The 27888-nt window shown below is 36.4% G+C and overlaps 1 protein-coding gene across 1 annotated transcript in view; it reads right to left on the reverse strand.

Moving 5' to 3' along the window:
• The window catches only part of LOC129272120 (cAMP-dependent protein kinase catalytic subunit 1-like), a 127432-nt gene that overhangs the window by 27124 nt on the left and 72420 nt on the right, over positions 1–27888 (reverse strand). The window contains exon 5 of the mRNA XM_064107088.1: positions 21981–22153. Coding sequence (XP_063963158.1) covers positions 21981–22153 — 173 coding nt within the window. The remainder of the gene's footprint in view (positions 1–21980; positions 22154–27888) is intronic.

A 27888-nucleotide genomic window follows, 5' to 3' on the forward strand; every position in this document is an offset into this window, starting at 1 on the left:
TAAATTTTTTTTCCTCTTTAATTCTTTCTTCATTTCTTTCTTTATTGCTTTCTTTCGTTCATTTTCTTTCTTTTCTATCTTTTTTCTTCATCCTTTCTTCTATCCTTCCTGCTTGCTTTTTTGTTGTTCTATCTTATTTCAAATCTTTCCTAGCTTTCTTTCCTGATCCTTTCTCTCTCTGTTCATTTTTTTCTTCCCTTCCTTCCTTTTCTTACTTTCCTTTTATCTCCTTTTTTCTTTCTTTCCTTATTTTTTTGGTTCCCTTCCTCTCCTCTTCTCTTTTCATTCTTTCTGTCATTCCATATTTCTTCCTTTCTTTCATTCTTTTCTTGCTTTCACTCTCGCATGATAATGCGAAAGGCACTTTTCATGTTCCTGATGCTGCAGTCACATTTCCCCTACCGCGGCGTATGGCGAGTCGAAAACAGCCGTTTTATTAATGTGTAGATGGTACAAAAAAGTCTTAACGGATGTCTTTGACCCGCCGTAAGGGAAATGTGACTGGGCCATTGGTCATGTAAGTAGTATCCAACAAACCACTTCGATATACTTTAATTCTTGGGGAGGCATACATCAGCCTCCATGATGTCATGAGCTGGTTCGATCTCGTTGGTATATTGATCAAAACTGTGTTTTATAGTGTTAAAGACCCCAATGCACTTGAGCTACTTCGTTTTATAGGAAAGATAACTTTTAAAATGTATAACAGAAGCTTTGGAGTGAATGCACTAGCTGTTGCGACTTCAATGGGGTCAATTAATTACACCGTCTCGCACCTTTTGTGAACAATGGAAGGTGTGAATGAAGGTGTGAAGATTGCAGTTAACACCTAACAATAGGAAGAATCTGTTTCAATTTAAGTTACGCAATGATCACTTGTGATCTCTCGTTGTGTTTCTTCAACCCGGATGAATCCCCCAAACCACATTGTCCAATCACAGACCTACTACAATAGTCAGCGTTTGTGAAAACGGAATGATAATCGAGGATGATAGTGTATTTGTGATGTAATTAAATAATGATAGCGGTGATAATGAAGGGGGATAAAGAGGAAGAAGAGGACGAGAATGATGGTGGTGGTAATGATTTTGATGGCGGTGATGATGATGACGATAACATAATTATTTTTTTTCTTGATAAACATATTATGTGTGTAACTTTATAAAAAAGGAGGAAATTTTCTTTTTAAGAATTATGATATAAAAAGGACAAAGTCTTTTTCCAGACCCGTTTCTGGAAAAAAGACTAGACTTATATGATAATTTCTGAAACAACTGGGTCTGGAAAAAAGACTTTGGACTTATATTATACTTTTTGAAACAACCGGGTCTGGAAAAAGACTTTGCACTTTTGTGCCTTATCAACGTATTACTATAGATTTTAGTTTAGAACGGATTCGTCTAAAATCCCTTCAAATTTATTACATTTGTGGGTAAAGTCATTATTACATTTGTGGGTAAAGTGCATTATTACATTTGTGGGTTAAATTATTACATTTGTGGGTAAAGTGTTATTACATTTTTGGGCGTTATTACATTTGTGGGTAAAGTGTTATTACATTTGTGAGCGATTATCACATTTGTGGGTGTAACAGGCCCCCCCCCCCCCCCATATGTGCATTTCTATCAATAGCCTATATTAATATTATGTTGTTGTTATTATTTGATGAATAATTTTCATAGAAACAACTGGCTCAGAAAACTATTAAACACAGCCTTTCGTAAAAAGCTCCCCTGGTTGTCCCGAGAAGGTGTGTTTATTTGACTCCCTTCCCTCATCCCACCCTTTCGAGAAAAGCTATCCTGGTTTTCTCGAAAGGGTGCGGCCATTCCCACTTCGCAAACGATCGTAACAAGCCCAAGATAAAGAAAATAATACAGTACAGTATAATTCAATACATTTAGCACATTGCAGCATCTTTCCAAAAGAACAATGATGAAAAAAATCATATTTATGAAGTATCAATTTTCTAAACATAACAAAATACGGTGAAAATGAATTAATTATAGATTTTTGTTAATTCTCTTATGACAGCAGAAAACACGTGTTTGGTATACGAACCACAAGTGACAAAAGATTTCACACGCGAAGAGGGGCGAAATCGGAAGCTGAGAATTTTTTTTTTTCAGATATAGGCCGATTGATTTCAGCCATTTTAAAATTCTTAAATTTTAGTAGGTATTTGTGATTACTTTATGGTGGAATTTTGATGAATTTTAAGAAAAGGTTTGATATGATTGAAAAAACTGAAGATTGTTCGGTATTATCCACTACCATACATTACGGTAGTATGAATGTTATTCCAAGTTGTCTCAAGTACATGCACTCACCCGCTTGTGTGGTACAACATTATTTGCTGGTACTTGTTTAGTCCTATTTATTACTAGTTTTATTACTTTTTTTGTGCCTTTCATCATTTATTAGCAGTTTTGAAGGCTTTTTTACCGATGGGGGTATTCACCCTTATATTAGCCGTTTTGTAGCCGTTTTCCACAAGGGAGGTATTCGCCCTTTATTAGCCGTTTTGTAGCCGTTTTCCACAAGGAAGGTATTCGCCATTTATTAGCCGTTTTGTAGCCGTTTCCCACAATGGAGGTATTCGCCCTTTATTAGCCGTTTTGTATCCGTTTTCTCGAAGGGAGGTATTCACTATTTTATTCTGATGAAAATCATTGTTGCATACAGTTAGCTTTCCATAGTCGGTACACTTTTTTTGTCGCCGTTTTTTAGCCGTTTTCTAGCCGTTTTCTGTTGGGAAAAAGGGAGAAAAAAGGGCGAAAAAAGGGCGAAAAAACGGCGAATCACCCAAACCAGTCTGGCTCACTGTGAGAGTTGTTGATGAGTCCCACATGTACAAATTGATGTTGATAGTCAAAAATTGCTATCCGAAGTCCATCTTTTAGTCAAGACTGAGAAGAGTTTGTCATTATACTGGTAGACTGAGTATTACCAAATCAAAATACTGGATTTGAAGATAAGAAATTTCAATTTTTGTTTAAGTTACTACGGATAAGGGATAATTTTCATCCATTTCAATTCTTTAACTTAAATCATATATGACACTGTCCCAACTAATGTAGAATATGCCTTAAACAAGCCCCACTAGAATGCAAGGTCCCCCAGGTAAAGCTTTTGCATGAAATTATAGGTCTACATGTGCATGTACACTGTGGCTGCGGAGTCAAAGATGCGAGATTAAGTTACATGTGTACCTAGGAGTTGCAGTGCAGAATGGCACAGATACAGTGTACTTCTCTTCCTTACGTGTCTATTCCAGTTTCTCCCCGATTGCTTTCAATTAGAGAAGAACTTAATAAATAAGTAGATGATTAAGTTTCTGTGACGAAAACCAATTTTTATGACGAATAAAGTCAAAAGTTTTCATGAGTTATTTCAACGCTATCATGAAAATGCTTTTTATTGGAGAGGGAGGAATAAAAAAGGCTTGTATTCATACTCAAAGAAAAATCATGTTTGCCTTATCAAAATTATTTCAATAAGTATGGCCTGCTGTTCTAGAAGAGATTATTGTGTTTAATGGAAATGCTCAAAAGCAACTGTGTGAGTGCCAGATTTGACATATTCTCAAATGCAATATGCCTCCCCCCCTTCCCAATTTTTTTTTCCATGTACATGTATCACTTTGCCTTGAGAATTTCTTCTGGGAAATAAACTGACAATACCATAGAGAGAAAAAAAACATCGGTACAATTTAGTTGTCATACAGATTAAATATACACTGCATTTTAACAAATAATGCAATCTATCACGACAAGATTCCTTTTATATTATTCAGCTTGTTTTATAATGCAAATATAACGAAAACTCATCAGGAGGATGCAATTTAGACAAACATGTACATGTAGTCTCTTATCAAGTCAACTTCAAGTACAAATGCCCTAAACAACAATTCCACTCTAGTCTTCTGAAACTACAATTAAGGTGTCGAATGTGGTCGACATCTTATGCATTATGTATGAAGCAAAAGCAAGATATACGTACTTGCCTCCCTAGGGCAATGGTGCACTAGACACAACTGACATGTTGCAAATTCAGCTTATCTCCCTGACTATTTAAAGGTACAATTTCCAATTGGACATGAAGGAAAATAACTTCACACTGGGATCACACCAATATGCTTTTCAGATTCTAGTTATTTTCCTTATAAAGCCCACAAATAGGTGGGGCTTAAACCCCCCCTTCGCCCTCCCAATTTTCTGGGGTTAAGCCAAGCCTAATTCGGTTTCAGACTACGCACACAAATAATTTTGTCTTGCAAATACGGTATTATAAAAATAGCCGATACTATCATGGTGGAGACTGCAGGTTTGTTTTTGCCTTTACGAGTCTGATGCTGATATGCACAACACCAGCAATACGTCTGATGCGGATGACTATGCACTGTGTGCAGCCAATGCCTTCATGTATTGCACACTGGCCTGGCATAAGTTCTTGTTGTATTTTATTGAGGAATGTCCGGTGGCAGGTTTTCGCTGTGTATCCTAGTCAATAAAAGGACAAGAACTAAAACAAGAATAAAGGCAGTGGCTGCTTCCACAGTGCATGGTCTTTCACATCAGATGTTATAAAATGCATCAAACTTGTATTAAAGGCAAAGACAAAAGCTGAAGCCTCTGCCTACATAATACGCTAACCTTTCTACAAAGAAGGCCCATTATGTTACAAGCCAGACATGTGGGGTACTAAGAGCTGTACTTTGAAACCAAATGGGCTATTAAGGAAAAGGTGGGATAAGCATCAGTTATTCAAGACCAAGTGGAAGAATGTCATGAAATGCATTTATGCAAAGACTTTGGTGCAAAAGTTAATGTTAAACATTTTTTTTTGGGTATACTTGAGTTCATGTTAAACATGTGCGGAGTATGGCTCATGTTCTTCTCAATAGGACCGTCTGCACCATCCCGAGTTTTCAAATTAGCGCGCAATTTCTGATCTGACAAATTATCCCGATCTGAACAATCTCGAGATTATTTGCAATGGAGACGCAATCATCGCGCTAGTTCGTAGGATTAATCTCGAAATTGCAATCCCAAGTCAACTTGGGATTATTTGCAAAATAGCACGCTATTTTACGAATTATCGCGCTAATTCGTAGGTGCAGACGCACTCGGGATTATTTATTCACGGCGTCAGACCATAATGCATCGATGCCTCGCTCGAGCAGGAATCGCTCTTCTTGCGATGGTGGAGACGGGGTTTCTTGAATCTCGAGATTAATCGCGAAGAGGGCCGATCGGGCTAAAATCTCGAGATTGAGCAAACTCGGGATGGTGCAGCACCGTTTAATCACACCATGTAGAGCATGATCGTGTACACATTTATCGTCAGAAATCATAAAAATATTATTGACCTTTGCGATATTCTTCGATTAATGAGTATAGGTTGATTTATGTTTAAGTTCTCAATAGTGTGGGATTAAGAATAAAAAAGTCTCAATTCTGAAAAAAAAAAGTCTGGGGTTGAGGATAGCCTGGGATTAACTTAAGCTGTTGTCTAAAAAACATATTCTCTTACCTGAATCTGCCAATTCTCCGTAAGTGAGAGAACATTTCACCGCCCGGAATAAAATCCAAGACCATATACAGATTGGAGTTATCCTGAAATTAAGAAGAGAAAAAATATGTTTTTCATGTTTTCATGATACACACCCAAGATAATTAATAATTACCAATCATAATCAATATGTTAAGGCACATCCATGTTAATTAATCTAATATGCTGGGCAGTTCCTGGTGGGTGTTCCATAAAGTTAGAACGACTGATGATCCTTTCTTGTGGTACATGTAATGGTATGCGTAAGAAAGGTTCACCAGTCGTTCTTAAAGTCGCTTTTAACTTATGAACAGCTTTATGAAACGGCCCCCAGATCACATGGTTCCAGTAGGCACCTATATCAAGATCTACAATTCGCTGAATTAACATCGTCGGCAGTCATCCAAACCGTCCTATCACACATACAACAGTGCAAACCTATTTCAGAGAAAATCAACTTCAAAGTTTACAACTCAAAGTTTACTATAATTTTCACACTAGTTCCCCAGCCTTACAAAATATTCATTGCTAGCAAAATACGTGGTTGGAAAGACCAAGACAATTCTCGCTACCCCAAATAGCGATTTCGCCGAGATCCGGGAAAATCCCTGTAACGTGCATTGCATTATGGGATAGCTTTTTCGGTATTACAACTTCCTGTTCGGAAGTCCAATGCACTGTTTTGCCATTCAGATCAACAGTGCCCTCATGCACAACAACACAACGTCGCTTTCGCTCGGAAAGTTCCTGATCACAACCCTCTCTTTCACGATACAGTTTAACAGTTTTACAGCCTTTTCTGCTAAAGTCACTAATTCTGCCCGACGCTTTCCATTGCACGGTATTCATCTGTCAGTTAAGATTTTTTGAAGTTCCGAAACTGATTTTTATCCATTTTGTGGTCGACGAAAAATTGAACGAAATGAATGCTGTATATATTTAGCTTCTAGTTGAATACGATCGTGATGTCAGGCCGGTCGCTAAATGCAAAATTTTATTTTGATTATTTGATTTTTTTATAACCAAATAAAAAAATGAATAAAAATTATTTTCACGTGAAATATATTTTTTATTTTTATTTATAATTCAAATGGAATCAAAACTGACCAAATGTAATAAAAAGTATAATACTCTGTACATATTACGCTGATTGGCATCGATTTCAGCGTGGTGGAAAACTCAGTATCGCGAACCTCGCACGAGCATGACTCTAAACCGGAAGTGGTGATGACGACCCGACGGAGTGAAAATTATCTCGTCTCGCGCATTATGAGATTTTTGTTCCTATTTGGGGTAGCGAGAATTGCTTGATATTGGTATCTTTATTTTTACACAAAACCAAGGATCAGAGAGAAAATATCACCAAACAGCTACATGCTTGTAATTTTGGTTTGAGCGGTTTAGATTTCCCCTGTACAAAAACGCCATAGGGGACACAACAACCCTGACCGCAATTTCAATGCGCACAGTCAGTAAGAATGTCATATCACTTTTTCACGTGCAAAGTCAATGCAGTGCCAATACGACGGTTTGGCTGACTGCTCATTTGTATATTAGTGCGCGCAGCTGTTGTTTGCTTTGCTTTGCTACAGTACACGTTTCCAATAGAATTTGCGCAGTTTATCAACAATTTGTATGGCATCGCCGTGAAAATCCCCTGATAACTTAAATAAATTGCTGCCTAGAAATTAATTTAGTTACTGACGAGCAGAATAGGACTTGCAAAAGTTTTTATTTTCTGCAAAAATCTCAAAATTGATTGATTGATTTTTTTTTTTTTTACCTAAGTTGACTGTTACGACCATGGAGCTACTAGTAGCTCCATGCATGATATGACAGTTCAGATGAATGCAGAGGACAAGTGCAAGTTTGGAAGACTAAGGATATTCAGGTGGTCTGTCATATTATGACAGATCACCTTTTACTTTAATTTTTCATGCAACTTCTACACTACAAAATAAAAGTAGGAGAGGAAACAAACTGTTTACATGTACCATAAACACATCATTTGAATTCACAATTTAATGACCCGTAAATCGTGCATATAGGTTCATGATCAAGTTTGAAGTTGAACACCTACATGGTTCTAAATCTATAGTTATCACAAAAACAAGGATGTTTAAAGGGATGGTCCAGGCTGGAGATATCTATATCTCAATAAATATAGTAAAATTCACAGCTCTAGCAAAATGCTGAAAATTTCATCAAAATCTGATAACAAATAACAAAGTTAGTGAAGTTTAAACAAAGATTTGCATTAATCCGCTGAAACAGTTCTAGGCATGTATTCAAGAATATTCATTAGGTGGGCTGATGATGTCATATCCCCACTTGTTCTTTTGTATTTTATTATATGAAATATAAAGGTTTATTTAAAAAATTTCAACCAAGAACTAAAATAAATGGATTGACAACTGATTGAGTGCATTAGTTATTTATTGCCGCAACTTATTTCATTATAATGGAGACACATCATTTACACATGTATGAAAAAATGAAACAATTATGATTTCAGGTAATAACATAAGAAAAAGTTAAGTGGAGATGTGACATCCTCAGCCCAACTAATGAATATTCATGACATTGTGCATATAACTGTTTTCACAAAATATTAATGAACTTTAAAATTTTCATTCACTTTGTTATTTGTTATCCGAATTTGATGAAATTTTCAGCAGTTTGCTCTGTCAATTTTACTCTATTTATTAAGATATAAATAATTTCAGCCCGGACCATACCTTTAATGACAATCGTGACCTTTTACCTCATACATGTACATGTCAAAACCTCAAACCCACAATCGTCACTTCTACATTGATATGCATAAACATTATGTATGTACCAAATTTGGAGTTGCTCTGTCAAATAATTGGAGTAATTGGGAGAACAAAATCGGGACAGATGGATTAACAACCTGAAAATACATGTGGTTGGCAAACAACTTCGGTGGATGGAGGCATAACAATCATGAAAATTCACATGTACAATGCATAATAGCTGTGTCGATAAAGAAAAATGGATACTTGATATGTACAATTCAATGTAGAAAAGAAAGTAAAAAAATCTTCTGTACAAAATGTACTGTCCAGCACTTAAATACACAAAGTTCTCTATTTTATTCTAAAGAAAATATTGGAAAACAGCTCTGAGTAGTAAGTTAAAGATAAATGCCAGTTGTGGTAACGATCTCCAAATGACTTTTTGCAGAATCCAATATAATGACCACCCAAGTGTCTGTTTGTATGAATAAAAAATATGTGCCAAAGGATTCAGGAAGAAATTGTGTAATTGCTGAGAAATAAGCAAAATAAGCGCGGATTCGGGCACTTCCGCCACACTTCCATCGGGTCTTTATTCCAGCCATAATAATATACACTGTCCCACGTGTGCCTATCTGTGTTGGCGATCTTCAGTGTGATCGTTTTTCAGCTTAGATTTTATGATTTCACGAAGTTCAGTTTATGTAACTGTACCAGATCTAGATCCACGATGATATAGTAATACTTAACCTTGGTTTTACATACTTTCTCACGAAATCAGTGTTTTACTGCAACTAATTTCATTTAGCTTTATTAAAGTGTAGTTAAACTTCTTGCTACATATTGCACATGTTGTCAGGGCATCGCTGCCCAACACCAAACAAATTCATATTCATAAATGCGCACATCACCTGCTTCCAATCATGTACATAATACTGAGTGGACCTGTTGAATGCTTCAAGCAATCACATTTTCTCTTCTCTCTTTTTTTTTCAAGGCGTCCATAATTTTGCCTGCCAACCTAAAATTGTCCTATTCATTTAATCTACACAGTGGATATTGCAAAGGAAATACTGATTGGCAAGTCAGTATTGATTTGCCGTGCACGCAGGTGGGTTCGGAAATCTTCAAGAACACATATCCATACAGCACGCATGCATAATCTTATTCTATTCTCCTAACCAATGCTCATGACATCACAGAATGTCTGCTCTTGTAGTGCGCATGAATGCACTAATACGCAAAATCAACAAAAAATGGTTATTTATAGTTATTTTCTTGTAGCAATGTGTTAACGGTCTGTTGAATGAGGGACGAAAAAGGTATAAGAACAACCAAAGCAAACCGTGGACGTTCACAGGTTTCAGGGGCATTGTATCCATGCTTACATGTAGGACAGATGTTAGGAGAGAGAGAGGTTGTCTACCCATGCTACAAATTCACAAAACATCAAGTTTGCGATTCATTAGCTTCAATGACAGGTACCGTCGTTTCATCCCCATTCACAACAACCCATCAAAAGGAACATGAACGACAATTTGACCTAACTGCCTACACTTTGGGCTTTTTGAAGGGCAGAACCCAATCCTGTCATGGTTGAAAATGTTAGTGCCTTTGACAAACGGGCAATTATTTACACATCAGGTAATATGGTGTGGCTAGCAGGCAAGGAAGAGGCATTCATTAGCTCACTGACTCGAACTTCTGATGGGTCACACATGAAATAAACGCAATTATACAGCCCACACAGCCCAGTCAGTTGAGATACCCTCTTTCGTATGGTATGCGGGTATGCGTCTGCCTGGCTGCTTTACAGTACAGTACGAGTTCACCCGAGCACAAACTATCCATGGGTGATTCTAAATTCATTTCACTTTGCGTGAACATTTTGTTAGCATGGTACAGTTGGCTCAAGCAGACTAATTCAGTGTTGCAGGCCGAGATGTTTCTCTTATATTCACAGCAGAGGGTTTTTAGTAGTACATGTAGGCCTTCATGGAAGCCTACAGATACAGACCTGTGATTGCACCACAATGAGAGCAAAAAAGAAAAGACCAAACAATGCTTCTTCAAAGCTTCTCAAACTCAAAGAAGACTCATTATCGGATAAAATATTAAATTGGAAATTTGAATCTCTACTACTACAGGTGTATTGAACGACACTGTACAGGTACACAGAGACCAGAGCAATCTAGCTTCAGATACAATGTGTTGGTGTTTAATAGGGTATCCATTATTGCATGCTGGCACAGACCCTTGGTTTTTGCAATTTGCATAGTACATGTATATAATGCAGTCTGAAGTAGTGAGACAAGATTCACTGTGTACTGACACAGACAGAGTTTAGGGTCTACTCTTCACTCTAGACATGACATGGTATAATTGGTTAAATTGTCAAATATGAGTCTGTGCTTGCAGACTATTAAACCCTAGACATGGTGGTTTATTTCCAATATTCGTCTAATACTAATGCCAATTCGTCCAATTGCCAACTCGTCTACTATCATTTGGTCTAACATCAGTTTGTCCACTATCAACAAGGTCTAATTGACAACTCGTCCACTCACCACTTTGTCTAATAACCAGTTGGTCCAGTAGCCATTTAGTCCATATACAATTTGGTCTAATTGGACTAAGTGTTAATTAAGCAAAAAGAATGTAATTGAAATGGATATTAGACCAACTGGTTATGAGATGAAATGGTCATAGACAAAATGATGATTAGACGAAGTGATAGTTGGACCAAATGGTTATTGGACCAATTGGTTGATAGACGAAATGTTGATGGATGGAATGGCAATAGACTATGAAATGAAAGTAGACCATATGGTGAGTACACGAGTTAGCAGTAGACTAATTGGCAATTTACCGCCATGGTATTTTTAAAGAAAGTGTCAAATTTGAGTCTGTGCTTGTAGACGAGACTAGCTCTCTTATCAATACTTCAGACATGCAAGGGGTCACCCATCAGTGCACTCAAGCTGATTCATTGCACTCCCTCAACAGCAATGGAGGACAATGTTCTAAAAATAGCCAAGGAGGCCAGCCAAGGAAGTATTTTAAGCCCTTGCCCAAACAATAACTGGGTCACTTTTTTCTGTTTTCTCCCAAAGCAACAATCACACCCACTTTTTATCCATTTGTTTTCAATATTTACATATGTATATGAAGGCCTTTGTATAAATCCTAGACATCTAAGACTTAGAGGATGGGTTGAAGATCTAAACAGGTAAGGCTATTAAGGTATTTTAGGATCAGGCCCTAACAATAAATGGGTCAATATTCTGAACTGTAACTAGCTCAGCCCTGGCTTGAAGTCCTTTTCACAGATGGCTTGAAATATCATACAAGAAAAAGAGATTTAAATGATGACAATACTCTCGTTTTGCTTTTTATCAAACATGATTCAGTGGGGATTTTTCACATGCAAAACTACCACCACACATTAATAAGAAAGCAATGACTTATTAGAAGACAAAAAGGAGAGGTAGGCAGTGGCTCCACAGCCAGTTTGCCCTTTCACCTTTTCAGACACGTTGCTAAGTAATGGCTAGTGTAAAAATAGCTGCAGCTTATGCAGAGATTGTAGTCTAAACAAGATGGTGCAAATGGTTAATTTTTTCAAAGAGGCCGTTCTCATTACGCTTTCTAAAACTAGTTTACTGGAAACCGATTCAGGAAACCACTTTGGAAGATCGCTTTGCTAGCGTTCCCACTTGATCACACGAAAGTGGTTTTTAAAATCACTTCACGTAAAGCGCTCTTGTTGCTATGGAAATGCTCTCAGTGGGGTGATATGTTTCGCGCAAAATTCGAAACCGCAGCATAGGCATTCTACACCTGTCGTGTGGAGTAGCGCGCTCAAAATGTGCGAAGATCGCTTCCCGAAGAACGGTTGTGTCCTCACTTACGCTAAAACCAGTTTAACGAGGCAAAGCGATCTTGAAAACTACATCGCGAGGTGGTTTTCCAAACTGGTTTGGAAGATCGCTTCCAAGACCGCTTCGACCATTCTCACTAAGCGTTAAACTAGTTTCCACTAAACTAGTTTCCAGTAAACTAGTTTTAGGAACGTAGTGAGAACAGCCTCAAAGACTTTTTGTAAGTGCCAGATCTTGTAACCTGGGCTCTATCCTGTTGTACCATTCTACATGTATATGTTTGCACCTCGTGGGTTCATAGTTTCAAGTCTGAAATGATGCTCATACCCTTGGTTTTTAACATATAGGCCTAAATAATGCTTGATTGATGACAGAATAATTACATGGAGGTACAAAACAATCAGGTTTGGTGTCTAAAGGGGAGATAACCACACATACACTGTACATTCCTTAAATCCAGTCCTTCACGTTTATAATTTCGTGGAGCTCAATAAATCGCTCTTATTTTTTTGAGGAGCTCAATTGAGCTCCTCAGAATCGCTCTCCTTGAGGAGATCAAATCAATTCAATACAATACATGTATGATAAATTGTAGATTTTTCTTAACATTGTATATGCAATAGCTGTGTAGCTATTAATTAATCTGTGGTGAAACTAGGCCTGGGTCAATACGTTTACAAAATATCGCGCTCCTGCTTAAAAAAAAAAAATACTGTACAAAAAAATTGCTAAAATTTCACATTTTACATCTTTAAATCCATGAAATGGCCATCTATTTTCCATAATTCCTTGAAATTATTTTGATTTAGTTGAAAACTATCAGAAAAATGAAGAATATTCACCTCTTTCCCGACTCTGATTTGAATTTACAATCGGTAAATATTGTAGTCCCACATGTAGACTTCCATGGTGTTGCCATGAAAATCTACATATGGGACTAAAATATTTACTGAGTTTAAAATCAAATCAGAGTCGGGAAAGAGGTGAATATTCTTCATTTTTTCGGTAGTTTCCAACTTAATCAAAAGAAATTTCAAGGAATTATGGAAAACAGATGCGTATTTCGTGAATATTAAAGATGTAAAATGTGAAATTTCAGCAACTTTTTGTGAAGGCTTTTTTTTTTTTTTTAGGAGCGCGATTTTTTGTTCTCCTTATTTTTTTTTTAGGAGCGCGGTAGGAGCGCCGGCGCAATCGCGCTCCTCAAAAATGAAGGTTAGTAAATCAAAGTTCAGCATGAAGCCCTCATTCTTTAGTTATTCTCTCACAACTGTAAAATGCTATGGCAAAAGATACCGTAAGTATCGGTCTATAAACTGCACCTTTATCTCCGCGGATAAGAGCCAAAAGTCGGGGTGCGGTTAATCCACAGAGCTAGGACTGAGCTGAGCCAAACTCAGCCTGAAAATAAACCAAGACCACTACCAGTTTACAACTCGTCGGGTGGCCAAGCGTAAATGCTTGGGGCAATGTCGTTTAGAGGGGTACGAGCCGTGGGTAAAAATGGGAAGCGACTATGACTACCGGTATCTTATTAGACTTAATAAATGTCCATCAAAGTTTGATTACAGTAACAGGGGCGGATCCAGCTTTCGCCAATACGGGGGTCTAAAAAAAAATTCACTCATATTTTCCCTGATCGACCGTTCAAAGATGATTTTTGTTTGTTTCTTTGAAGGGGTATTCCTAACAATCACTTCTTAGCTTTATTCTTATCAAACATAAATATATAATAATCTTATACGCGAGCTAAATTTTTGGAAATTTCATGTATGTTGTCCTGAAAATTGAACATTCTGTGCAATGCTTGTGGTCCTAAACAAGATGCGTAATAGAAGTTACCGCGAGCGTGAAGCACGAGCAGAACTTTTTAATATACTTTCTGGCCTGATCGAAAAGGGCCTGTTTGCAGTTAGCCATAAAGACGATACATATTTCAACAATTAAATAATGTGAGCGCGAGCTGATAATTTTTGACATTCCGACCTAAAAATTGGCCATTCTAAGCATTTTTTGTAATTTTGAACGGGAAAGGTATATAACTAAACAATTCATGTGAGCACGCGCGAGCAGAAAAAATTGAGATTCGGATCTAAAAACGGGACACTCTAGTCATGTTTTGTTTATCATGAAAAGGATAGGTAATTGGTCATCTTCCTACATTAATAATATCAGTGCAAAGTGCGAGCAGAAAACTGATCTGAAACTGGATAACTTAAGCATGTTTTTTAATAATGAACCAGCTGCCTATCTCAATAAACATGGGTGCGCATGTATTAGATGTAGACCTAGAATCTGGCCATTCTGAATACATTTTTTTATCATGAAAATCAATAATGCGAGTGCGAAGCTTGAGCTGAAAATATTTGATATTCCATCCGAAAAAGGATCAAATTAAGCACTATTTCAAGCACTATGTTGGAAAATTGTGAAGTGGATGTGGATTGCACTTAAAGGACAAGTCCACCCCAACAAAAATTTCGCTTGAATAAAAGTAAAAAAATCCAACAAGCATAACACTGAAAATTTCATCAAAATCAGTTGTAAAATAGGAAAGTTATGACATTTTAAAGATTTGCTTAATTTCACAAGACAGTTACATGTATATGCACATGCATACTGATGACGTCATCCACTCACTTTTACTTTTGTATTTCATTATATGAAATACTTCAATTTCTTCCTCATTGTCATGTGAAGAAAATATTTATTCTTCCCTGACCATGTCGATTACAATTGTCTTTAACATAATGTGGTTAAGCCAAGTTGGTCATTATTGCCAAATCTGAAAATATGAAATAATGTGTAATTCAAACAATAAAAAAAAAAAGATATAGTGAGTGGAGGACATCATCGACTCTCATTTGCATATCACTGAGTTGAGCATAGAACTGAAGCAAAACTTTAAAATGTCATAACTTTCTTTTAAATCCGATTTTGATGAAATTTTCTGTGTTGTGCTTGTTTGATTTTTCTCTATTTATTCAAATTTCTAGGGTGAACTTGACCTTTAAGAAATGATTTGAGTGCAAAGCGCGAGCTGATGTTTTTTATTATTATTTCTACCTAGGACCAAGACATTTTGTCATCATATAAAAATGATGACTATCTTCCTATTCCTCTTCCTAAGCACGAGAGGAAAGTTTTTGATATTCCATTCTGAAAAAAGGGGGCAATTTAGTTATTAGGAATTCATGAAAATATTATTATCTTCTTTATTAATCTAATAAGCCTTTATGAGAAAAATTTTACTGAGATTAAGGCCTGAAAACTCAACATTTTAAACACTTTTATAATTATGAATAGGATGCATGGGTTAATTTATTACTAATTGCGAGCGTAAATCGTTAGCCAATTTTTTTTTAATAATCTGTCATGAATGAAAAGTGTGAGCTGTCTAATCCTCCTATGCAAAGCTACTCGGCCGTTGATGGCATGCAGGAAACCCATGTACAGGAGAATGTCTTTGATTGGCGCAGGTGTGGTAGCATCGTTTGCGTACATAACAGAATGCGGTGCCACTGAGAGTAGGCCTAAGGGGGGGGGTCGGGCAGGCCGGTCGTTACAAGGCCGTAATTAAACATGGGTATAATACCTCCATCTTACTTTTCTTTCTGTTTTTCAGCGTTTCTCTAAAGTTAAAAAGGACACCTTTTTTTTTGGGGGGGGGGTGCCAAAAAATACGAGGGCCAGGGCCTGCTTGGCCCCCTTGGATCTGCGCCTGACAAATGCATCTACCTTCATGAAACTGAAATTGACTCTATGATAGTATGACTTTGTTGTCATTGATTCAAAGCGGAAAGTTCAGACAGACGCCAATCGACAGCACAGCGCAGCAGAATAAGACCTGCACGTTTATCGAAATGTCAACATAAGCTGGCGCTTTTGATATGTACCGTACTTTCAACGTACAACGGTAGTGTTGTGTGAGTGTATAAGTGGCCAATAATGTCAGAAACTGTCTTTCATGATCAGTTGCAGATGAATCGATGCAGCGCTGATTTCCCATCATTTTTTACCGGTAAGACTTGTATTTTTTTTTACATTTTTTGTTCTTGGTTCCTTGATTTCTTAAATACGCATATACATGTAAGGGATAGAAAGTCAGAAGATGACATTCTCTTTTCTTTTTTTCGTGATTCATTCAAAAATGGGGACGTGCGATTTATAGTCCGATACTTACGGTATTCTGATCATCACTTGATGTCTCTGACATTGTAGCACAGCAGTCAGTACTGTGCAGTACAATTTATAATTACCAGTGTTTTGAATCGACAATGGGCCCAGCAAAGCTTCTAGTACTACATAAAGGCTGAAATAAATTATATCCAATGAATATACAGTTCAAAGTACAATTAGCATACAGCTATGCTAAAACTATAGTGCAGATATAATATTGGGACTCATTTACTTTATATTTAATACCAGAAGTGTTCTCTTGTATGGAATGAAGAACATACTACAGGAGGTATCTTTAGCATCTGTATGAACCTTTCTCTCATTTTTCATTATCATGAAGGTACAAGCATAAATATCACATCTACTTCATCTTCACATGTACATGTATGTAGATAAAAAATATATTTGGTACTGTCCTGCTTTGTAAGCACTGTTATACCATCAGTCAGTGAGAGTGAATTTATTGGTTGTTTGAACAGGTTGCCTGAAAACAAGAAGCAATTAATCTACTCCATATTGCCCAATTAAAAATCAATTAGATCTAATGTGTAAGAGTGCCTACATGGTAATAAACAAAGCTTTGTTTTCTATCTCCCTTTCAGTGCAAATTACTAAGATATTGCTCCAAGGGCATAATGAGTCAAATGGCTCATAAAATATGGATCTTTGAAGGTCTTTAAAGTGAATCCTACAATAATTGGATTCACCTTGTCCTAGTATATTGTATGTAATATGGCATTTGAAATAGGGCTTATGTACAGTCGACATGCAGCTTTTTTTACACAGTTTACATGTAAGGAGAACATAATTTTTGAAGACCTATAGCATACAGTCCCAATGAGTAGACTCAATTAGAAAGACATTTCTACAAAATCATACTCTGTCTAGTTATAGTTACTTTTTTAATAGCCAAAAGTAAAAGTAAACGTGTTTCAAATTACAAACATGAAACACAGAAAAGGGGCATTTGAAAAGATATTTTTGCAGAATCACATTTGAAAATGGTCGCAAAATCGTAACAGTGATTTGAATCATGATTCTATAACATCATTGTGTCGGCCTACACAACTGCGTAGCCAGGATTTAATTTTGGAGGGGGCGGTAAGTGAGGGAAGCGCGCTCCCTAGGGGGGAGGGTGCAGGGAGGGGGAGGTTAACATGTTATAATTTTGATATTTCTTAGAATATAACTCGATTAAGAAGAAAAACGAGCTCAAAATGTGAAAGGGATAATGCAAGCTAGAAGATGGACTTAATTTTCCGAACAGAAGAGCCGACATTTTGTATCAATGCAATTTAAACAAAAAAATACTTTTCATACTCTTTACACTCATGTATAATTCTGGCAAGAATATACGATTCCCACAGCCAGGAAGGTGGAAAACGGAGTAGAAAAAAGGTGTGGGAAACATAAGGGAAAGGCGATTTTGATATTGTTCCTGCACGGAGCACGGAAGCAAACTTTTGTATGAAAAGAGAAGATCAACGTTTCGTTTAGGTTTTTATTCTTTTGACACAACAAAAGAAAAAATAACAAAGCTATACCTTTCTTCCTTTTCTCCTTTCGCTTTTTCTTTTTCTCCTTTTCTTTTTTTTTTTTCCTGTTTTTTTGGGGGGTGACCGCCCCCACCGCCCCCCCTGGCTACGCGCCTGGGCCTACAGTACATCTGTGTTCACATCATACTGCATGGTGCCAGCAGTATTGGAGACCTTTCATTTTCTGTGACAAGCCACGTGGACGTACGGGATTAAAGAAATTTTGGAAGTCCTCCGCATGCGCGAAGTAATCTGTGATGAGCCTTCTCGTTCACTGCCCAAATCTGTGACTCGTATTTGAGGGTTTTGACGTTCGGTGTCATAGTGCTCGAACGAGCGCTAGTTCGTACATGATGTCATACAAGCTTTGCAAAAATGAATGAAGCTGCATCAACATTTGAATTACGTTGATTTGAGATACGTTAAGCAGGGCTGGTAAACGGCAAATTATTGCTTGTTACCAGCTTTTCTATTACATTTAGTGTGTCCTGTTTTCAGACACTACATATCCGGTAGGTAATTGATGTTCTATTTCCAAACAACTGTGTTTTTGCGCAAGAGTTGAAATGTTGCACCCCCAGTCGACCCACTGGTTCGTGGCATGATGCTACGCCTGATTCTCCGGCCGAGCATCGGCCCACGGCCCACTCGCTATCATGCTGGTATATGCTGTAGCCTGGTACGGGTACGTTGACTGAAATCGAAACTGTTTTCATCATTGTACGAACGTGATACTGAACAAGTGCTGTCACCACTTCCGGTGAACTAGGACTTTATTGCAGTTGAAGAAAATCGAAAGCTCTGTATTCTTCTCTTTCACTACACACAGCCATACACATGTATTGCAAATCGACATAGTGTATCTTTCGCAATGAAACCCACGTTAAAGTTGACCTATAATTCCTGGGTCAAACTGCAAACTATGATGCACACTGGCTAGGCTTGAAATGGGGGAGAAACAGCGTTGGAGAGAGGGTCAACTAAACCCTTATTCTGCAGATACAGTTATTTAGGTTTGTGCTTTGAATCATGATTCATGTTTGTAAAATAGCTTCATGAGCTCATACAAACACACACCTTTAGTGGAATGTTTATGCTCCTGTAAGTCTTGTCTGCATGGTATGCAATTCGATACAGCTGTAGTGTCAAATTTTTGACACTGAAATATCACACATTTTCATTAAAAAAACTAAGGAACAATACCCTATGGCAAAGTTTCATAAAAAAGGGGACAAACCCTTTCAAAGTTATTTTTCAAATCTTTACCCTGGTTTAATGTTTGCAACACCGCTGCTGACACTATTTGAATGCGGCGCTGTTGTCTCACTGCCCCTATGTCAATATGGATACTGAAAAAAGGATTAAAAACACAACATTTTTTTAATGTAATAATAATATTAATGCAACATAAGGCACTTAATTCTATTTTTATAAGTGCTGTATACTATTTCCCCGGCTTTAGCATGGCTACCCAGATTGGAGAGTGGCAAATGTTTAATTTTTATATTTTGAAGACGTACAGCTAAATGTATTTTTCCTTATCCAACTCCAGTTTCAGAATACATTTTACCAAAAGTGGGCTGGCAAGCCAATTAGTATGGTACTATCTGGCTTTGCTAAAGAGCCGGGCTAGCCTGCTCATTGCTATTGCGGTGCAAGCCAGGCATCTGAAAGCAAACCAGGGCCTGAAGGAAAAGTGGCGCTATGCATTAGCCAATCACAGTCATGGTGGAGTATCACATTTAACACATTCTATGCGGTTCATTGTCTTTTCAATTTTTGTGTTTAAAAGACATTCATTATAAAAGGGACCTAAAAGAAAAGTATCACAAATGATTATGGCTTGACCTAAAACAACTTTGAAAACCGTGTTTTGATGATAAAACAGCATTGATTGAACAGAGCCTTGGTCTAATTCAAACATACATGATATATCTTCCTGCTAATAATAATTTGAAGCCTAGTGCATGAAGAATGCCAAGTGTTCATCTACTATGTAGTAAACACATGCGCATAGCAACCAGGGCCCTGCATGTAATTCTAATGACCTGCATGTGATAAATGAATCAATACAAAGGCAGATAGATGTACACTGGTTGGCATGATAGCCCATACGTACATGTACGTCTGCTCTCGTATTAAAGCAATACCTTCATGTAATATGAGGCCATGAAGATTCTGACAATGTCTCGCAACATGCAAACTTCAATCACAAAAAATGGGATACATTGTAGGCCTACATGTAGGCCTATACTGTACATGTATTAACTCTTGTACAAAGAGTAGGGGAAGGCGGGGTAAGTTGTGACACTTTTTGCATTTTGCATGATAGAATTGATATGACTAATATTATATTGTAGCATTATTAGTACCTTGCCTTTAAATTTGATTCTTGGGAAATCTTTTTCACGAATATACAACTTTCTACCCCCACACTGAAAGTCGTTGTGACCTTTGAAAAAACCGATGTCAAGTGGCACAACTTGCCCCATCTGTGGGGTAAGTTGTGCCACCTTCGAAGGTAAATTGAGCCACAAAAACTATGTACAAAATGTATGCGGGAAGAACCAGCATGTCAATTTTTTTATTTGAAGTCTTTTCACTTGCTAATTCTCTAAAAATACTAACATTCTCTAAAAGTAAAAGAACTGTCATGTTAATTTGCTCTTTTCTGCCTGCATATCGATGGCTTTTTAAGATTTGATTGTGTTTTTATTTACATTACCATAATATTTACCATTGCTCAACTTGCCCCATGTTTGCTGGCTCAACTTACCCCAGTCCGAACTTAATGCGATAATTTCGCATCCACACATTTCTTATGTATCCATCATGTAAAAGACTGTGACAAGAATGAAGATCCATACCTGGACTGACAATATTGTTCTTATGCTTTATTATATGTAAAGAAGTGTGTGTGTAAAAAACACTTATCTATTTCACACCCTTTTTTACTTTTTTGGCTGAAATTTGTATTTTTCCCTCTAAAAAAGTACTTTTTGTTTCAAAAGTTGAAAACGATGTGGTGGGGTTAAGGGTTATGTAATGGGTCATCAATACATGACACCACCATAATGTCTGACTCATTCATTATTGGCCTGGGGGCGGTGGCTCAACTTGCCCCTATGCTCAACTTACCCCGCCTTCCCCTATATAATTTTAGACGGAAGCATTGTTTGAGTAAAAGTCACTTAAACTGTATTTTCATTGAGTTGTAGAGTTATTTTAGAATTGAAGTGATTACTACTATGGATCTCACTTAACAATACATGTATGTGTGCTTGTATAAAGCCCCCATCACACTTATTCGGAATCAGCAGGAATCAAGCAGAAGCTGGAAAGAAAAAAAATATTCAAAAAATCTAGAAATTTTTGGGAGGAACTTATGAATTCACCAAACTGGAGTTGAAATTCAGTAAATTGACCAGGTGTATCATCATACACTAGTAAAAATGAACCGCAATGGAGTCAGATTAATAATTCGTGCTACGTTCTTGGACATTCTAGGGGCATTCTAAATATCCTGACTGCATTCTGAGTGCATTCGAAATATTTTTGTCATTTCTTTTGGCCGTCCCGAAGGTTTTGGGCATGTTCAAAACATTCGAGGGATATTTTCGAACGGTGTTCGAAGTAGATTTAAATGACCAACTGGTGGTCAAACAATAGTCCTTTCATTCAGGCCAATTCTGCTTGATTCGGAATAAGTGTGATGGGGGCTTAATGAAATTTTCATTGGCAGATACCTGCATTTGGTGAGTGATGTACAATTTTATGAATATGATCATGTAGGCCTATATGTACATTGAGGCATATAGTAAACAATTAAAGTCCCTTAAACTGTATTTTCAATGAGTTGAAGAGTTATTTTAGAATTGAAGTGATTACTACTATGGATCTCACTTAACAATACATGTTTGTGTGCTTGAATAATGAAATTCTAATTGGCAGATACCTGCATTTGGTGGGTAATGTACAATTTTGTGAATATGATCATGTAGGCCTAGTACATTGAGGCCTAGTACATTGAGGCATATGCATGTACATGTAGTAAACAATTAAATCCACTGAACGTATAGGAGCCTAAACGTATATATTCATACAGGCACACACTATAAATTTGAAAATAAATAATGGGTGACTTTACCTTGAAATGGTATGATAAGCTGACAATGAATGGAAAGGAGATGGCTTGTAGAATCTTCTTCTCATTTAGCGTGTGTTCAACTTGCTTCAATTTTACAACCTAGAAAAATATAAAAACAAAAAGAAAACTTCATCTTCCATGGAACTTAATTACAAATAATCTCTTAGCAAATAACAAACCTTTTCACAGTTGTAACTGCACATACCTATAAAACATGTAAGCAGTATAAGGGTCATTTGAGATAAACCAAGGCGTTTTTCAAATTCACCGGCATAAACATTGGTGATTTGATGATTATTACATTTGCTTTTAAAACATTCTTTTCATCACATCCACTGAAGTATAACAAAGTGTTCACAATCATTGGTATATGACAATACAGTTTTGAAACCCAAATCATGTAGTTATTATCATACAGGAGATAAAATGCACGTACATCTCCCACTTTGCCTGTTATTGCTTCCATCAGTCATCAGCAAATTGACTTATCTTGACCTCAACTGAATTATTTCAATTATTCGTTTTGGGGGTTGTTTGCCTGAAATGTTACGCTTTCCATAAAATTCTGTGATTTCTCCATTTCCCATATTGCAGAAAACTGGGGACTTCAGGTTTTAGTGACTGCTGTACATGTATGGGCTGACTTCATAAGACTGATGTACATATTGTGAACATATATTATATTCAATTAAAAGTCTTGTGTTGCAAAGCCTACATGTAGGGCCCCATAAATAGGGTTACACAGATTCAAACCAAAATTATGATTAATCTAAAATCCATCTCTTTAAACTCCACAATCAAAATTTGATTTTAATTTGAAATTTATTGCAGCTCAAAGATAAGGCAGTTAGCTCTACGATAAGAATTGTCTAACTGTACAATATAAACTAATTTATGAAATTAACACTTAGTCACAGAAATAAAAATGAATTAATTTTGCGAGGGGAAAAGAGATAATAATAGTTCGCAATATGCTGCACTATGGAAAGAAATACATGTACATGTAGCAAGCATTGTCCAACTGTAATCCAGCACAAGGGCACCAGCAGAATATCATTATCATCCAAATTTAGAATTCCCATGTCAGGCATTATTACAAATCAATGATACAAAATTGCTTGATGGTTGGTCTGTGGTAGAACTTGATCATGAAGAGCTATTTTAAGAACCAACACCTCCATTAATATTGAGTCGCCCTAATTGATTGTTTGGATAGTTCTCTTCTATTCAATGTACTGATATCATTGTCAGGTTAAAAAGATAATGAACAATACACTCTTTTCAACACTCATGTGAACAGTACAGTATGCAGATAATGAAACTAGACAGATATTTTTGGGTGAAGATTGTTGCTATTGAAATAAATCTGTATCTCAGTCAGTACATACATGATCTACAGTAGACTGTAAAGTGAACGCTGATAGCAGCCCTGGCACCATGCATGTACTGTACGTCTGTATTACTGCCATGTACATGCACAAGACAATACCCTTCTGTGCATGTACAACTACATGTAGAAGAGCATTTTTTTCTTTCAAAATACTTTACACAATACAATACATTTACAGAAATTGTAGCAAAAATAGTAAAACGCTATACAATGTAATGCCAAAATGTGACAATACATGTATTTTCTTTTTGTACACTTTGGCATTTCCATTACCATATTTTTGGAGATGATGAAAAATCTCCACATAACAAGTTTGATATTAAAGGACAAGTCCACCCCAACAAAAAGTTGATTTGAAGAGAAAAATCCAACAAGCATACTAGTATGTACAGTGTAACACTGAAAATTTCATCAAAAATTGGATGTAAAATAAGAAAGTTATGACATTTTTAAGTTTTGCTTAATTTCACAAAAAAGTTAGATGCACATCCCAGTCGGTATGCAAATGATGGAACTGATGACATCACTCACTCACTATTTCTTTTGTATTTAATTAGATGAAATATTCTAATTTTCTCATAGTCCTGTGAAACAAAGTTTAATTCTCCCTGAACATTACCATTTAAACATTTTATGGTTCAGTTAAGTTGGTCCTTATTGTCAATTCTAAAAAAAAATTGAAATATTGTATAATTTAAACAATAAAAAACAAAAGAAATAGTGAGTGAGGGATATCGATTCTCTCATTTGCATGTGACTACATTGTAAATTGTGTACCGGTATATAATTATTTTGTGAAAAATAAGCAAAACTTTTAAATGTTCTAACTTTCTCACTTTATATCCGTTTTTGATGAAATGTTCAGCATTGTGCTTGTCATATTTTTCCCTATTGATTCAAATCAACATTTTTCTGAGGTGGACTTGACCTTTGTGGTGGGCCAAGGTATATCATGTATGAACAAACCCCATTGAAATCAGTGTAAATTGGACAGGAAAAAACATACACATGGGCGGCAGGCGAATTTGCCCAGGAAATGCCCAAAGTCGCCCCAAAATCATGCTACATGTATCAGGGGCGGCATAAAATCTGGAAGTCGTACGCGAAATAATTGCCGAGTTATAAATTGGTTAGGCTGCGCTGCGCTGCTAGCTCAGCAGCCCCAAGCCAGCTCTAATGCATGAGGTCCCTCCGTAATTTCGATAGTGAAAAATTTCTTTTATTGCATTTTGAAGACACCATCCTAAATTTGCAAGAAAATAAGATCATGTACTCTGAACAAAATCACATTTTTTTTTCATTTACATGTAAGCGTATTTTTTGGCGATCCCAGTTCTTAAATCTGAACCAAGCCTTCGGGTGCTCTGAAAATATGCCGCGGATCCAGCAATATGAAGGCCAAAATTAGGATTTTTTTTTTGCCTGTGTATACATGTATCGTATTGGCGCTTATGCAGTTTCACACCGCCTGTGTTCCGGTGATGATTGACTATGAGCTGTGCTGCGTTCAGTGACTGTGCTGCACTGGCGTATGCATATAGCTCAGCTTGTAAAATAAGTTGACATGTTGACATAAGCTGTCAAGCTGCAATGCATTCAATATTTCCTACAATAATTTTCAAGTGAGTTTTTATCACAAAAGATATTGAAATTTAGGAAAACGATTCCTCGAAGTACAAATTCTGTTCCAATTTGATAAATTTCATCCTATTCATTTTGATGGACAAAATTGTAAAATTTAGAAGTTCCATTCAGACTATTTGAATACACAAGATACAAACAATGAACATAAGATCTATTAAAATAAATAACAATAAATTATATAATCATTAACAATTAATAATAATGAAAAAAGTATAGCAATTAAATATTAATGTTAAACATTAAATTAATTTGTAAACAAGCAGGAGGGGCGAATCGTCCTGGGTCGCATGATATACATACAACATATTTACGAAAAGTGGAGCCCCCGAAAGGTAGAAATGAAGCCCCCGAAAAAAAAAAAAGGCATTCATACAGCCACAACTTGACCCATTTCTATCAGCTGGGGTTGTGAATGTTTTTTTCAGCATGCTAAAAATGCTGCACAAAAAACCCTTTTTGTGACATATCGCTTCAGTATTCTTTATCTACATGTACATGTACTGTAGTTGCTATCATGGCTGTATAAAGCACGGGGCAGCAAGTGTAAACTTTTTCCCCCCCAAAAAAAAAATTGAAAGTGACGGATCGAAGCGACTGGGCTTGTCATTGGGGTGCTTTTGCATTTTGTTAAGTGAAATTGAAGGATTTTGGGTATACTTTTGGTAAATTTTGTGAAAAAATTCAATAAAAAAAGTCACATTTCAAAATTTATGTACATATTGCCATGTTTGCCATAGGAGTTTCCTGAAACTGAACATCTATAGGCCAACACAGTTGCATGAAAATTTTTCTTTCACATTAAAGCTGAGACTTTAGCAAGATTTGATGCCTGATTGATATTTTTTTAATAGTATACTTTGGTAATTACATGTTGTCATCACAATGACAAAATAGATATATCAAATTAAATGCACAATTCATTTTTAAAAAATCTATCAGCCTCATCCCTATCCAATCTTCTCTTTTTTTCTATCCTTGAGGTTCTTCAGAGAAACAAAAAATTGATTCCTTGGCGGGGCACTTTGCATATCACCTCCATACAGCGCACCTCAGGCAGCTAGGAGTGAGCCCAAAACAGCAGGGTACTACTTGCATCACACAATAGGGCAGGTGTATACCTCTTGAATATCCACTTGAAAAAGAGTCAATACAGATCAGAAAACAATTAACCCTTTCCTCACCAGGCATCTTGACAACCCTATGCCAAACACACTGGTGGTTGACCCGTTTTGGGAAGAGCATGGACCTATTTGGGAAGAGTTGATTTAGCATGGGGCTGTAACAGTGTGGTTTTGAAAGTGTTTCATAGTGTACTGGGGATTAATGCAAAGCTCCAGAAAGCTGTCAAAGTCACATCCTGGCTCTAAGGAAGCACTAAAGAGGTATTAGCCATTATGACAATAGCAAAGGTGTATCATATCAAGTGACAAACTTAATCAATGACTTTAATAATTTTGTAACTACTCATTGATTTAGTACTTTACAAGTGTTCAATAAGTACTAAAAAAAAGGACATGATGTCGGTGTCAAATTTCAAGGGCAATGATGTACACATGCACATTCAGGTCATTGTAATGGTCTAAAATAGCGTCTCATTCAAAAAAAAAGTTTTCATAGTAAAACTGTCCAAAAATGAATGTCAAGCAGAGTTAGTGTCCACCTTGACTACATGTATCCATATTCAAACCACGTTAAGCTGCAGTCACATAATTCCCCTGCGATGCCTGCAAGACAAGTCGAAAACAGCCATTTTATTAACTTTTATTCAAACCATCTACAGTTGTAGCTGGTACAAAAATGTTACAATGGTTGTTTTTGACTAGCCATACGGCCACCGTAAGGCAAATGTGACTGCGCCATATTAAAGCCCACACATACATGTAAAAGAGTGGGTTCAAAATATTGATAATTGATACTGATCATGAACATGTACATCTAGCCTCATCTCAGTATTTGCTGAAAGCAAAAATCTAAACAGGGCTTGCAGATTAAAGTGATGCTCCGGGCTGAAAATATTTGATCTAAATAAATAAGAGAAAATTCACAGAGCATAATACAGAAAATTTCATCAAAATCTGATGACAAATAGCGAAGTTATTGAATTTTAAAGTCATATTCATTAATAGATGGGCTGATGATGTCACATCCCCACTTTCCTTTTTCTAATGTTATTACATGAAATCATAAATATTTCATTTTTTCATACATACATGTATAAATGATGTGTCTCCATTATGATGAAATAAGTTGCGGCAATAAAACAACTAATGCATTCAGTTGTCAATCCAATTATTTTAGTTCTTGGTAGAAAAATTTTGAATAAACCTAATTTTGTATAATAAAATACAAAAGAACAAGTGGGGATATGACATCATCAGCCCACCTAATGAATATTCAATATTAAGACATGACTACATGTAGAACTGTTTCACCGGAATAATGCAAATCTTTAAAATTTAATAACTTCGTTATTTGTTATCCGATTTTGATAAAATTTTCAGCATTTTTCTTTGTGAATTTTACTCTATTTATTTAGATATAAATATTTCCAGCCTGGACCATCCCTTAAAAATGCAATAACTTCGTGGTTTGTCACCAGATTTTGATGAACTTTTCAACATTTTGCTCAGTGAATTTTACTCTATTTATTAAGATAGAAATATTTTCATCCCCGAGCATCCCTTTAATATTAAAGTACCATTGTACTGCATTCTACAAAAGATGTTCATTTCAATAGATTACCTCAATACTCTTATTTTAAATGCTTACAATATATTTGGAATCCTATTCATGTCCTTTA

The sequence above is a fragment of the Lytechinus pictus genome, chromosome 11, assembly GCF_037042905.1.
Source record: "Lytechinus pictus isolate F3 Inbred chromosome 11, Lp3.0, whole genome shotgun sequence".
Classification (NCBI taxonomy): Eukaryota; Metazoa; Echinodermata; class Echinoidea; order Temnopleuroida; family Toxopneustidae; genus Lytechinus; species Lytechinus pictus.